General features: G+C 43.2%; 1 protein-coding gene across 1 annotated transcript; it reads left to right on the top strand.

Moving 5' to 3' along the window:
• Positions 1-1,680: 1,680 nt before the first annotated feature.
• Positions 1,681-15,170, top strand: LOC124274887 (dentin sialophosphoprotein-like). Its single transcript, XM_046710257.1, has 5 exons — positions 1,681-1,738; positions 2,552-2,749; positions 11,084-11,310; positions 11,743-11,980; positions 12,328-15,170. The coding sequence occupies exons 1-5, from the start codon at positions 1,681-1,683 to the stop codon at positions 15,168-15,170; spliced, it is 3,564 nt and encodes a 1,187-aa protein (XP_046566213.1).
• The last annotated feature ends 332 nt before the right edge of the window (positions 15,171-15,502 follow it).

A 15,502-nucleotide genomic window follows, 5' to 3' on the forward strand; every position in this document is an offset into this window, starting at 1 on the left:
GGATGTTCTGTCATGTTTTAAGAAGCCAAACAAACATGTTCACTACTTTTCAAGAACAACGTCACATCAAAGCAACCAGTTCGCGAGGAAATCACGCCGCAACCGTGGCTTTGTGATTATTCACATGCGTAATATTAATATTTCCACCTCTTGTCAGAGGCTGTGGGTTGCGGCTGTGGTTTAACCTAATGGTTAAAGTGTTCGCTCGTCACGCCGAAGATCCGAGTTTGATTCCCCACATGGGTACAATGTGTGAAGCCCATATCTGGTGTACCCCGCCGTGATATTGCTGGGATATTGCTAAAAGTGGCGTAACACTACACTCACTCACGCCCACCAAGGTGTTTCATTAACGATTCTAACACCTACGTCACCTCGCTTTTTTTCACATGTTACAAAACAACAAATTCAGGTTTGGGAAATGTAACAATCATATTGGGAAAATTAATGGTTTTACGACATTCTGAATGATGAAAGTGTGAACTACAGATCTGAATGACCACATAGTGTACAACTGAATCGAGGACAGTTGACTGTCCGGTATTCGAGCACCATTTGTTTCATCATAACCGGCTCTAAACTGAAGTCAGTTTAATACAGTCAGTATCGTGTGTGCTCACCCCTGGCTTGTATGTAAGCGTGAACACGACGTCTAACGGATTATGTTAGTCGTCTGATCACATGTATCAGGAATCTCCGCCATTCTTCCTGTAGGGCCTGTGCCAACGCCTCTCTTGTCTGTATGGGTGGCTGTCGCTTGTTGATTTGTCGTCCAAGGTGGTCCCACAGGTGCTCAATAAGGGGCAAGTCGGGAGATCGAGCTGGCCAAGGAAGCAACGTCACATTCTGGGCATTGAGGAGGTCCATACTGATGCGTGCCTTATGAGGTGTGGCGTTGTCTTTTTTGGAACACGGTACATGGGTGATTCTGGATGAATGGCACGACGACTGGTCTTAAAACTTCACTGATGTACCGGGTTCTGGGTCATGACTCTAGGACGTCCACTTCTAGGCCTGTCAGACGTGTGACCTGTTTATTTACCCTGTAACCCAATATAAGAATGAATGTTTTTCGTCTTTTTTGACGTGCTTATGAACACGCATTTTCCTACCTTCTACGTGGAAATCGATGTCTAAACTTTCTGTACACTGATATAACATGGCAAGTGAGAGATAACAGTAACAAACAGAAGTAGTAAAATGGTAAACAGTGATTCTAGTAAAGTGGGGCAGTGGGGTAGCACAATGGTTACAAGTTTGCTTGTCACGCCGAGGATCGGGGGTCGATTCCCCACATGGGTGAAACCCATTGTTGGTGTCCCCCTCTGTGATATTGCTGGTATATTGCTATAAGCGACGTAAACTAAACTCACTCACTCACTCTAGTAAAGTGAGTGAATGAGGTTTGATGCCGTTTTCTACGGTATTCCAGTACGTTACAGCGTTTCAAAGTGAGGTCGCTGACGTATACCATTTGGGTGGTTTGTCTGGTCCAGACTCGAACATTTACAGCCTGAAGTAATACAACTTGAAACTCAGTCACTCAGTCAGTCGCTCAATCACTCACTCGCTCCATTGCCCAGCGTCTGCGTGACAGATGGACAGCGGCCGAGGGGGTGTTTCTTTACACGTGTACATTACCCTTTCAGGACCGCGTCAAGCTGACACGAGCGCGTCAGAATGAACAAGTCACGTCGTACAAACAGGCGCGCCGTCCACGCCAATGGAAGTATCTCAGGTAAATATATCCATATACCTCTTCTCGATAATCTGTTAATTGCAAAACTAACATATTTTTTATATTTTACCTACCTATCTATGTATTTACTTATTATCTTACTTATTGATTAATTTATTCAAAACTAGCAAAGTGATTATTTGTTCATTTAAAACAAACTTAGTGTTCATTCATTCATTCATTCATATATTTATTTATTTATTTATTTATTTGCATCTATTATGAAACTAACAGGTAGATGCTTTTCGTGTTGAAAACGTACAAGAAACAAATGAGTTTATTTTCGTGCCTTCATGGTCAAGTTGATAAATCGCCTGCCTGAACAGCAAAATGTCAAGGGTTCGATGACGTGGTCATACTAAAAAGACGCTAAGAGTTGTATCAAAGACGTATATACACAATGTCTTTGGTTGTATCATTGGTGGCATAATCATGTAAAGAGCAGCAACCTGCAGTACAGGGTTGCGTCCCCTTGTCGTGCCAGGATCAGGAGGTCTCCCCTTATTCGCCCCCCATAATGAGCCTTTTTTGGCCTGTTTTGTTTGAATCACACCCAATCAGTCAATATGAACACGTATTATAGCTGATAAAGGGAGATTACTCTCCACGGTGAAGGGAGGCTACTCTCCCTAAATCTTCATTTTAGACCGGATGTAGTTAGTAAAACTGAGACAGAGCTGCTGTCTTGCAGGCGAATGAAGTCTTGATGGTTTTGATCAAGTTGATGTAAAATAATGTCTGATCTTAAATGTGACTAGACCTGTGACAAATTTGCCTATGTTTATTTTATCATCGTTTGAATTGTTTTCTAAGACATCCGATTGGTGGAGATATGGTTGTACCTGCTCGGCGTCATCTGGTGGCTCTTGACAGTTGTATTCCGCGCCTGGAGACTGAACCCAGTCAGCTTCCTGTGGCACCGGATGAGAACTATGTACACATTGGACGGCAAGAGTGATCTCCCCATACAACCCAAGTGGACGGAACGCATCAGGGATCTCTTCATTTCAGGTAGGTCGAGAGTTATCCCCCTGATCTGATTAACTTCTTCTTACTCAGATTCTACAAATGCCAAATATGATTATTTGTTTCCATAGTGATTTGTATGGATTAACATTGTATTTATTCGTTGGTCAAAAAGCATTATTCAAAGAACGACAACTCCAGAGATATTCAAAATGTCGCGTTGGTCACGCTCTGGTTAATTTTGACATTCCTTGTTGTCTTCAGGACAACACAATATCCCCCCCCCAAAAAAAACAACAACAAAACACACCCCAAACAAACCCAAAACAAAACAAAAAAACAAAACAAACAAGCAAAAACAAAACAAAAACAAAACAAACCCAACAACAAGAAACAAAAAAGAAGAAAAGGTTCAATACACCATACCAGGGCGTCTCTTTTCAGACTCCACAGCATGAGAGCATAAATATAAAAACCACTGAATGTATTCTCGGTCTTCTTTGAACTGGAAATATGATATCGGTTGGCAATATGCTCGCTTTGAGGAGATGAAACTGTAGACAGGCAATGTGACAAAGGCATTATATCCATGTACCTCTATATCCAACATTAAGCACATATTAGTAAACTGTTCTTACAGCTCGATAGCTCGGAAAGTCAATTGATGTTGTTGATAAGCAGATGTGGGGTCTCCTCAGCTGACAACGAAATATCTTGGAGCAAGTGGGGCTTCATTGATGGTGTGGGGATGTCTCTCACATGACTAGTCACCAGTAGTGTTGGGAATTGTTTAAAATCTCACAATTGATGATTGGTTCATTACAACTGATCAATCATCGAAAATAATTGGTTAGCGTCATTTATCAAATTTTCCTCCTTGTGTTGGTTAATGCACAAAAAAGAAGAAAAAGCATGTATTATTTCGTAAATTGCACAAAATGCATTTGCAACTTTCACATCCTTAAAGGATGACTAGTCTGTTAGGAACATCAATTTCCTATTATGCCTAGGAACGAGCTTTTAGCGCTTATGAAATGTAACAGACAAAACCAACCTTGTGAAATATATTGTTACTACAAACAAGTGTTGTATCACTTCCTAAATTGTTTGTGTTCGATTAAGAGAAAACATGATCGATTGCTTGGTCGTTTAGTCATTGCGACCAATCTTCGATTATTTCAATTAATTGGATCACCACTAGCCACCAGATAGCTGGAATATTGCTAAGTGGGGCGTTAAACGACAATAAAAACCAATCAAAACTCACATGAATGTAAATTTGACCTTGTGACCATCAGACAAACTTTGAATGGACAACGGATATCACTGACATCTTAGAAGGGGTTGTTGTACCACATTTCGATGGCCATCCTCTTCAAATCTTAAAATCTTAACATAGGGAGCAGTGGGGTAGCCTAGTGGTTAAAGCGTTGGCTCGTCACGCCGAAGACCCGGGTTCGAATCCCCACATGGGCACAATGTGTGAAGCCCATTTCTGGTGTCCCCCGCCGTGATGTTGCTGGAATATTGCTAAAAGCGGCGTCAGTCAAATCTTCATGAACGACAAAAGCTAGGTCACGTCTCGCACATGTAGTTGGTGATTTCTGACGTCAAGAGGTGGCAACAGCTTTACCTTGGAGTCCAGATCTCAATCCCATGGAGCATGTTTTGGAATATTATGGGTCGCAGAATACACCATATTTATCATCTAATGGAGGTTTTATCGGTGCAATCTAAAGCAATCTGATAAACTTGCAATATTCCAGTCACGGCGGGGACACCAAATCTGGGGAATCGAACTATGCTTTAAATTACGTCAGTATCCAAATCTGATAACTATGTAATGTACGTCAATCCAGGAACTACTTTCACAAAACTCAATACTCGCCATGCGAATCCTAAAACGTTTTAACATTTCATTGATGCCGTCGTCGCGAGTTTGCATTGCGTGGACGAGTTTGTAAACAAACATGGCTGCCCCTATTCTCATAATTGGTGATTCTTTAAGAATTGATGACAGAGGTTCGTGGGTCGTTACTGCAGAAGGCTCGCATAATACAATTTTTATTCCTAATATATGATATTATTGATACGGAAACACAGTCGGTTAATAATCTCTATAGAGCATCCAGTACAAAAGATTGATGTACTGGAACAAGCGCTCTATCAAGAATGGAACGCAATACCTCAACGTCAAATTAAACGTCATTTAGGAGGAGGGTCAGGGATGTTATTGCAGCTGACGGATTTCACACCAGATATTAACATTGTGGTATGTGCTATGGTTAATGATAGCATATTGATGCTATGAAACATATGGGGTGTTGCGATACCTCTTTCTATGTATATCGTTCCACATTTTCAGACCAACGTGCGACAATGCTTGTCGTAAGAGGCGACTAACGGGATCGGGTGGTCAGGCTCGCTGACTTGGTTGACACATGTCATCGGTTCCCAATTGCGCAGATCGATGCTCATGCTGTTGATGACTGGATTGTCTGGTCCAGACTTGATTATTTACAGACCGCCGCCATATAGCTGGGCTATTGCGGAGTGCGTGGTAAAACTAAACTCACTCACTCACTCAGACCAACGTATGTGTGAAGCCCATTTCTGGTGTCCCCCGCCGTGATATTGCTGGAATATTGTTAAAAGCGGCTTGAAACCAAATTCACTCACTCACCCAGACCAACGTACGGATGACAGAAAATGACTGCACTTGTTAACGTCAAACAATCATAGTTATCAGCACTACAAAATGAATAAACCCGTGAAGGTCCGGGTTAGAATGAACCTTCAGTAACCAATGCTTGTCGTAAGAGGCGACTAACGGGATCGAGTGGTCAGGCTCGGTGGCTTGGTTGACACATGTCGTCGGTCGAACGATGGCGTAGATCGATGTTTATGCTGTTGATCACTGGATTGTCTGGTCCAGACTCGATTATTTACAGACCGCCGCCATATAGCTGGAATATTGCTGAGTGCGGCGTAAAACTAAACTCACTCACTCACTCACAAAATGAGTAATATCTTTTTTTGCCATGTTTGCTTCTGTGACTATGCTTTTCCCTTGAATTTTTTTTCCAATTTAATAATCCTTTGAAAGTATATATGCTGATGTAATTTAATCTGAGGTGATAAATTTTTGCTGTGGGTAATTGTAACATATTGGTGATATGAAAATATGGGGTGTTGCATTTTTCCATGTGTATATATGCATGTATCTGTGTGCCTGTGCACCATTGTGATGCATACACATGTTTGTGTGCACACATGTGCGTGCAGTTTTCAGTGTGTTCATGCATCTATGTCACCCATGTAGACAAAACGTGAATTTCGATCTGGACCTAATGCTATTTTTTCTCCAGATACATTTAGCTGAAATCAATATCGATTTCCACGCCGCCACGCCCGAGATATGTCCTTAAATATATCTCTGGAGCTGTTTCTGTCACGAAGTGATGGTGGGGCCCCATGCCAGACCTTCAGTCTAGTATTGATCTCCAGGGAGACAGGATGAGGTACACATGTTGGCAACCCGTTAAGTTGTATCAGGTACCTGGCACTGTTTTCATGATGGTGTTTGTGGTGTTGGAGGATGGCGTTGGAGACTCTGCTGGTGGTGGTGATGATGATGTTGACGACGATGATGATTTTGGTGGTGATGATGATGATGAGGATGACGACGACGAAATGATGATGATGATTTGTCGGTGGTGGTGTAGATGATGATGATGATGATGACGACGACATGATGATGATGATTTTGGTGGTGGTGACGATGGTGATGATGATGATGATTTTGCTGGTGGCGATGATGATGATGACGACGACGACAACGATGATTATGATGATGATTTTGGTGGTGGTGATGATGATGGTGATTATGATGATGATTTTGGTGGTGATGATGATGATGATGATGACGACGACATGATTATGATGATGATTTTGGTGGTGATGATATGATGATGATGAGGATGACTTTGCTGGTGGCGAGGATGATGATGATTTTGCTTGTGGTGATGATGATGACGACGACAACGATGATTATGATGATGATTTTGGTGGTGGTGATGATGATGATGATGACGACGACAACAACGACGACTATGATGATGACGACGACGATGACGACCCGTATCAAATACATCAGCATCGATTTATCCTTTCTCAGATTGTTTTGTTTGTTGTTATTTTCCCCATTTTTAGCCACAACAAAACATTGCTGTATACTTCCTTTTGCCAAGCAGTTTATATCTGCACTTCACCAGCCTGAACACAGACATTTTCCCAGGCCCCGTATTTCTGTTATGTCGTGTTGTTAGGCAGATTCATCATTACAGAGGAAGTGCTGGCAAACTGAAACACCTGTGACACTGGCCTGTTTGCGGGACTGTAGTTGTAAATGCCACACATTAACACGTGGTAATCCCTGCATAGCAAGCCAGACCAACCTGCATTATCGCATCACTCACTGTCAAAACAGCCGTCACAACGTCGCCATCACAACCACGTGTCACAGTGCCAAGGTCACCGTAACCTTCCTTAACTGTTGTCTGCGTGACACTAATTGTATTTGAAGTGACTTTGTTCCTGTCTGTCTGTATGTGTGTCTCTGTGTGTGTATGTCTTATAGTTGGTGTCTTTATATATTTCTGTATTATAGGTGGGCTGTCTGTCTGTATGAGTGTCTGTGTCTGTCTGTATATGTATGTCTGTGTTTGTATATGTATGTATTCATGCATGCATGCATATGTATGTATGTATGTATGTATGTATGTATGTATATATGTATGTATGTATGTGTGTGTGTGTGTGTGTGTGTGTATGTCTGTCTGTATGTCCGTCCATGTATGTCTATCGTATGTGTGTATCTGTGCGTCTGTCTGTCTGTCTGTCCGTCCGTCCATGTTTGTCTGTCTGTACGTCTGTCTGTCTGTGTGTCTGACTGTCTGCACTGCAGACTGTGCTGGGATATTACTGCAAGTATTCGGACATACTGACAAGTGCACCAGTAAATAAGTAACCCCTATATATCGTTATGTGGACCGATAAACGTGTAACCCCGATACATCGATACATGTACCGATACACCTTTAATGCCGATATATCAACAGAATTACCGGTAAACGTGCAACCAGGATATATCGACGAATGTACTGATAAACGTGTACCCCGAAAATATCAACACATGCCACGATGTACCTTTTACCTCGACATATCGTCAATACACCGTGCTCGATATATCGACAATATGCACATCAATCGACAATACACCGTGCACGATATATCGACAACACACCGTGCACGATCTATCGACAATACGCCGTGCACGATCTATCGACAATGCACCGTGCACGATATATCGACAATACGCCGCGCACGATCTATCGACAATGCACCGTGCACGATATATCGACAATACGCCGTGCACGATCTATCGACAATACGCCGTGCACGATATATCGACAATGCACCGTGCACGATATATCGACAATAAGCCGTGTACACCCTGATACATGACAAATGCACCGGTAAACATGTAACCCATGCATCGATGAACGTGGTTTGTTGGTTGGTTTTGTATAACGCCACATTCAGCTGTATTCCAGCTATATAGCGGCGGTATGTGAATAATCGAATCTGGACCAGACAATCCAGTGATAAACAGCCCGAGCATCGATCTACGCAATTGGGATACGATGACATGTGTCAAACAAGTCAGCGAGCCCTTAAAAGAGAGATCGATGTGATCCCCGGATGTAACAGCAAGGCATACAAGACTTTAATCCCGATTAACAAATAAATAAATAAAACAAACATTTATTGGAACATTGTTCACATTGGAACTGACCTTTTTATAGAAAATATAATTAAACGAACAGTTTGAATGTGATCAAATAATAGAGTCAGGACCAGACAATCCTGTGATCAACAGCATGAGCATCGATCTCCGAAACTGGGATACGATGACATGTGTCAGACAAGTGAGCGAGATCTCCACCCGATATCGTTAGTCGTCTCCTACGACAATCATGGGTTGCTGAAGATCAATTCTTAACCGGATCTTCACGGTGTACGACAAGCATGGGTAGCTGAAGACCAATTCTAACCTTGATCTTCACTTTGTACGACAAGCATGGGTTGCGGGAGACCAATTGAAACCCGGATCTTCACGGGTCCACGGACAGGTTGGTTCCAGCCACAGAAAGCACAACATCCATTGATTCTTCCATTACTGCGTGATTACATCGGCTCAGAGCAGCGTTACGTAATGCAGTAGCATCATTAATCCTGCTCATGGCAATTACAGTCGACATGATGAGACAAAGGAAATATCCGCCCTTGATTCCGTGCACAGTAAATATTGTAATGTGCAACGTGAAAGAAGACGCGAAGGAAAACTGTCTTCCTTACGACTATGTTTTGAGACGCAATATTGCAGATGGACCTGGGGAAATGTTCATGAAGACGCATCCATCAGCTCTCGAAGGAAAACTGCCTTCCTTAAGACTTTGACGCAATACTGCCTGCTGATCTAGGGAAATGTTAGAATATATTTACGGACGGATAAATACACGGTTGGATGAGATGAAATAAGCGTACCTGGAAATGGATTCGACCAACAAAGAAACATTGCGTACCATGATTCACGTCACTGGCCATTGTCCGTGTCAGAGTTCGACAAGGTTGTAGTTCAACATACATTCGTCATTCGTGAACAGTGGATCCAAGAAGGACGTAACTGCTTTCGTGTATTTCTTTCAGACACCTGGTGTTGCGTTACTTTGATTTGTTTGCGCCCAGCAGTACTCCAACAATATCACCGCGACATGTAAAGAATCTGGTCCAGACAACCCTGTGATTGATATAATGAGCAACCATCGGGATACGATGTCACCGAGCCTTACCAACCGATCCGTTGCAAAATTGCTGATGCGGCCTTAAGCAATACTCACTCACTCACTCACTCACTCACTCTCAATACTCACTCACTCACTCTCTCACTCACTCACTCAACAACCGATCAGGCTGGGGACAACTTGTGACGCCTGACCTTGGATTCCCTGTGGGAGCTCGTGTTGTGGTTAACTTGAAAACCAATTAGACAGATCTCCTCGTGTTATTCAAATAACGGATTGCGGTGTTCTGGAGCCACAACAGACGACGTCAGACCTTGGCCTGGCTGCATTGTGTTAATTCACAACCAGAAGACGTGTGATAACCTGATAATTATTGAGTACGGTAGCTCTATGTTACAAATGCTGACTAGGAAGAATGAGACGTGCGGGGTGAAAAGAGCTGCATACGCCATGCAAATATGTCGTGGTAGGTCCTGTGTTAGAGGAAGTCATCGATCGCGGTCTCCAGGCGCTGCTTTACTCTAGAAAGTGTGACTGTGAATGAGTTTAGTTTTACGCCGCTCTCAGCAATATTCCAGCAATATCACTGCGTGGGACCCAAGAAATAGGCTCCACACATTGTACCCATGTGGGGAATCGAACCTGGCTCTTCGGAGTGACGAGCGAGCGCTTTAACCACTGGGCTACCCCATCGCCCCTCCCAGAATAGACTCAAATTAGCGTTCTAATTTTAACGTCAGTGGGTTTGTAAATGTATAAGCCTTAACTGGTCGTTATAACCCCGTTTCGTGAACAAAAATGAAATCCATAGTGTCGTTTTGTGGTCACATGTTATTTTGGGTCTTCAAGCCTTTAGCTATCGCCTCCTCTTTAGCGAGCATGGACTTAATCTCACTGTGAACAGTATTTCAGTTTTATCGCTTCCAAAAACTTTAAATAGGGACGAAAATACGAATTGGTGTGGGATGGTCACCACTTTTGTTACCTGCGCTGGTTGAGGCAGACAAGTGGTTGTTATCTGAACGAGTCTCGGATTCGACCAGCGAATGAAAGACATTTCCACATTTGTGTTGTTAGTGACATGCATTTTGGCTTTTGTTGCTTTGATTTTATCGTAACCCGAATTAAAGACATCGTGGATTAATCCAGTCATTACTTGCAGCACAGTATTCTCAGATTTAAGTCCGTTAATGTCTTTTTAGTCCGAAGTGAAGACGATATAAACCAGAGGTTGACATAATGAGCATCATATTGTCTCGTTCATATGGAAACGTTCTGTCCGTAATGACGGGTGTTCTGGATTAAAAGGGTTCGTACTAACGAGGTTTCGTTGTTCAGCCCGTGTATATAATGTTTATTGTAACATGGCTGTATACATATTAACCGCGTTCATTTTCTCACTCACTCACTCACTCACAACCACCCACCAACCACCCACCCACCCTCTCACTCACTCACTCACTCACTCAACCACCCGCCCTCTCACTTACTCACTCACTCACTCACATTTCAGATGTCCAAAGAAAGATCCGTCTACTTCAGTGGGTGAAGTCAAGGGTAAACCACGTGAAAATCGACGACTTCGTCTACTCCTGGCAAGATGGTATAGCTCTCTGCGCCCTCCTGGAGTCCGTCAGTCCCGGCGTGTGTCCCCGGTATCACCTTCTCAAGTCCGTGCTGAGGGTCAACAACTGCAGATTTGGGCTGCAAATCGCACACAAGTTCCTCAATATACAGCGGGTAAGCACTTAGCAGATAGGGCGGCGGGCCCGGGGTAGCCTGACGGGCAAAGCGTTTGCTCGTCACGCCGAAGGCCCGGGTTCTATTCCCCACATGGGTACAATGCGTGGAGCCCATTTCTGGTGTCCTCCGCCGTGATATTGCTGGAATATTGCTAAAAGCGACGTAAAACCATACCAACTCACCCACTCACTCTTAGGATAGGACAGGATTTTAACATGTCATAATTGAAATACTAAAGTAAAAGTTGATTATAAAAGCATGGGTTGCGGGATCATGTGAAACTTGGAACATATTTTTTCCTGATGAAAACTTAGTTTATTTTTTAAAAGTATATTTAGGGATATGTTATGCTTTTCGAAACAACCCCAGTCCCCAATAGTCAGTGATAAGAAAGGAATCACAGTCAGTCTACAGTTGAAACTGTTACAGGTTGTCATCACCCCGGAAGAGATGGCCATAGCGGCGGAAGACACGGAGCTGAAGATCGTCCATCTTGTTCAGATGATCAGATGGAAACATCAACGAATGCCCAAGATACCTGCTCACGCACGCCCAGTAGCACTTCCGGTGAGAAGGGTCTTGAGCAGGTGCTTTGCACGTGGAACCGGTCTGAAAACGGCGATGGTTGGACGCAGAGCCAAGTTCAACATCATCACGGATTGTGATGGTAAGTGTTTTTTTTCATAACAACTGAAACTATAATATTTTTATGAAGGAAAAAAAAACCCCTGAAATTCAAGAAAACGAAGAGAAAAAATAACATCTTTACTTTAAATAAGTGCAAAATAACTTCCAGTGGTTTCCTCAATTAGGCTATCAAATGCAATATAAACGTAAAATTTATACATCGGTATGTGTCAGCGGTTTAATTTATTGCAATTCCATTTCAGTTTAATGTTATAGGCCCAAAATCTTTGGTGATTTGAAATTCCTTTTTGTAACTTTTCCCTCAAGTGAACATTCTCATTCATCCGTTGAGTGAACATTCTCATATATGAGGCTCCTTTATATCAGGTACACTTGAACTCCTGGTGGAGATAATGGGCCCACATGGAGAAATGAACAGCGAAAGAATCTCATCCCACCAACCAGAAAGCCCACCGCGACAACAACGCGAATCTTCTGGAAACTCCATGAAGCCTCCATCTGAACACAGGTCAAAGATCATCACCGATAGTGAGGGCAACCGGTTCATCCGTCAGAAAAGCTTCGATGAAGACAGTAACCAAGCCATACCATTCGACTACCAAAGTATAGGGGAGGGTCGGTTCCTTGTGACGTACGTTCCAAGAAACACCGGTGTCCATGACATTGTCATCAAATCCCACGACCACCACATTCAAGGAAGTCCCTACCAAGTCTCTGTGTCCGATTGGTCAAGCTCTTGGAACGTCGTAGGGAAGAGCACGATGATGACTTTAGGCACGCTGCCGACTATCAGGGAGGGCGCAGCCAAGATGAGACAACTCCAGGAGGAAGTCTCCAACAGGTTCTTGGATGCTGGAGTCAGATCCAGGCGCCACAGAGGCAACGCGAAGCAACTAACTATCGCAAAACGGAGAGTTGTTAAAAGGATGATCACTCGAAATGGAGAGGAGGTTATTCTGTCGGATTACTCCCCTTCACCATCACTGTCTAGGCAAAGTAGTATTGATTTGTCGGAAGATTCTGAAGATGAACAGAAAAGGAAAGACTCGGAGGGAAGACCACTGACTGCAAAAGCCAACAAAGGAGAGTCAATGTCGGAGTGTAAGACCATCAAAGACGACATATACATCCCCGAGGAGGAGACACCCAATGACACATCTGACTCTCTGTCAGTAGTGTCTGTGGATTCAGATAGCAAGAAGAAATCCCTTTCAAAAGAGATCAAGAAAGTGAGACCTAGTATAAAAAAGAAATCCTCATCACAGGACATTAAGGAAGTGAAAGCTAGCATAAAGAAGATATCCCCATCACAGGAAGTGGAGGATGTTCAAGATTGTGTTTCAGGAAGCAGTGATCTCTCAGTCCACGACTCCACACACAAACCAGCTGTCTACACAAGCATGTCTCACAAAATGGGCGGAGCAGTTGAGCCTGGAAGAGATTCAAGTGATAAGGGAAATGATAACGGCGATGAAATGAAGCTTCTGAAGACAGGCAATGGTGACAAACAGCGTGCTAAAATGCTATCAGGTATGTCTGCAAGGAATTCAAGCAAACATCAGTCTAAGGAAAGAAAAGGTCACTCAGATCGTGGAGTCAGTTCAAGCAGCACCGTCACCCCACCTTGTTTTAAGAGCATTGTGGGCCATCAGTCCTGTCGTCAGTCATGGACCAACTCCAACCATGTCGTCATTGTGGTACCTACAGCGAAGGTTGACAAAACAACCCAAGTTACAGGTGAGGAGATTAAGAATGCAACAGGTTGGCATTCTGGCGCATTTAAAATCAAGAAACGTAAAATATATATTAACCAAAGCAACATCGAACAGAAGTCCCTAGCAGCTAAATCTGATATCCTTTCGGATAACGATGACATGAATGGCTTTCTCATTGGAAACGCCCAGAATATACAGAGAAATGTATTAAATGTAGAAGAATGGCTGCATAGTAACGGGAGTGATATATTTGGTGCTCCTTCAGACAGGCAGTCAACCTTTGATACGTGTGATAGTGGCATAGCTGACGAAAATGTCTCCTTTTGGAACCATGGATATCAAAATGGACATCGAAGGATCTCGAGAAGGCAACGTTCGAGTGAAATTCAGTTTCATCCAGGTATCTTTAACCACCTTCAGCAAAGAAGGAGGATCCAGTTTCAGGGAGGATCTCGACGAGGGACAGTTCACGTTCCTTTCTCAGGGAAGGGAGAACTGGTTGAGGATAACTGTTCGACTGATCAGTTGAACTTTTCGGACTCAGAACTCGAGTACAGCTCGAGTCAAATTCAGCAGCGTAATAGGGTTCGGCTTAAAATTAGGACCAGTTGTAATGGTAATACCTTGAATCGATCAAAGGTATCTCCAGAGAAGGATGAAGATAGATCGACCCAACAATATTTGAAGAGACAGGCTTCATTTAGTGGTCAGATTCGTATGAAAGCGCCATCATCTAAGTGTCAAGGTTGTTGCGATAACCAGAGAGATTCAGGAGACATCATTAAAAGTGCTCCATCAGACACTGTTGGGATAAACTCAAACGATTCTGAAAGAGTTAGCTCCCTTGTTACTGCTGATGAGCATGGTAATGGGTCACAACATTCAATCTACGGGAGATCACAATCTCTTGGTGAAAGAACACTGTTGCGTTATCATGATACTCTCTTAAAGAAGACAGAAGATCCACCAAGGACGCGCGGAAGTGGAATTGACGGACTAAACGGAGACAAACAGGACAACCCAGAAGATGAACACATTACCTACGAAGCTGCTGATACAGAGACAAAAGGAAATGATCCACCCGTCCAAGCTGGAAAACAGGATCATAATCTGATGAAAGAAGTCGACAGCGTTAAGATGGTGACAGGGTCTCAGTCTCTGACAGAGCGTGGTGAAGGGTCATCACTAAATCACTCACCTGTTTTGAGCTTGAAACAAAATACTCATGACGTGAAAACTATTCAGGAATCTTCCAACCCTGATTCCACCCTCCCAGACTCTGATTTCATTGATGAAGCATGGTTCTCAAAACTCTTCCCGAAGTCTGTGCTGGAACTACTGGCCAACAACCCGTTCTCTGGGGCAGCTGGGGTCGGCGAGAGACTCCCTGGAGACCTGGGGGAGGAGGAGGATTGTCTGGCGTTTGGAGCTGGATTGTCTTATGGCCACGTCGGGATGAAGAACAACTTTCAGGTGAGACCGGAACTAGATTAGCATGCTTATTGTTTGTGTCATTATCACAGTCCAGCAAATCTGATAAGGTTTTGGCTCGTTCCTCAGAGTGGTTTTAGCGTTGACACGTCTATGTTAAAGTGAATGAGTGAGTTACAACTTTCAGGTGCCACCAGAACTAGATTATTATGCTTATTATTGTCATTGTCACGTGATAGTCTAGCAAATCTGAAAATGTAAAGTATGTTCTCGTTCCTCAAAGTGGTCGTATTATTGGCACTATGTGAAAGTGAGTGAGTGAGTTGCAACTTATGGTTTATTTATTATCATTGTCATTATCACAGTTTAAAACTCTGAAAATGTAAGGTGCTGGC

This window comes from Haliotis rubra, unplaced genomic scaffold, assembly GCF_003918875.1.
Source record: "Haliotis rubra isolate DU_JTF1 unplaced genomic scaffold, ASM391887v1 Scf1951, whole genome shotgun sequence".
NCBI lineage: Eukaryota > Metazoa > Mollusca > Gastropoda > Lepetellida > Haliotidae > Haliotis > Haliotis rubra.

Excerpts from the sequence above, each read along its gene's own strand:
- LOC124274887 (XM_046710257.1), top strand. The coding sequence starts at position 1,681 with ATGAACAAGTCACGTCGTACAAACAGGCGCGCCGTCCACGCCAATGGA. Across the intron at positions 2,750-11,083 it reads CAGGGATCTCTTCATTTCAG|ATGTCCAAAGAAAGATCCGT; the intron begins GTAGGTCGAGAG and ends CTCACATTTCAG. Across the intron at positions 11,981-12,327 it reads CATCATCACGGATTGTGATG|GTACACTTGAACTCCTGGTG; the intron begins GTAAGTGTTTTT and ends CCTTTATATCAG.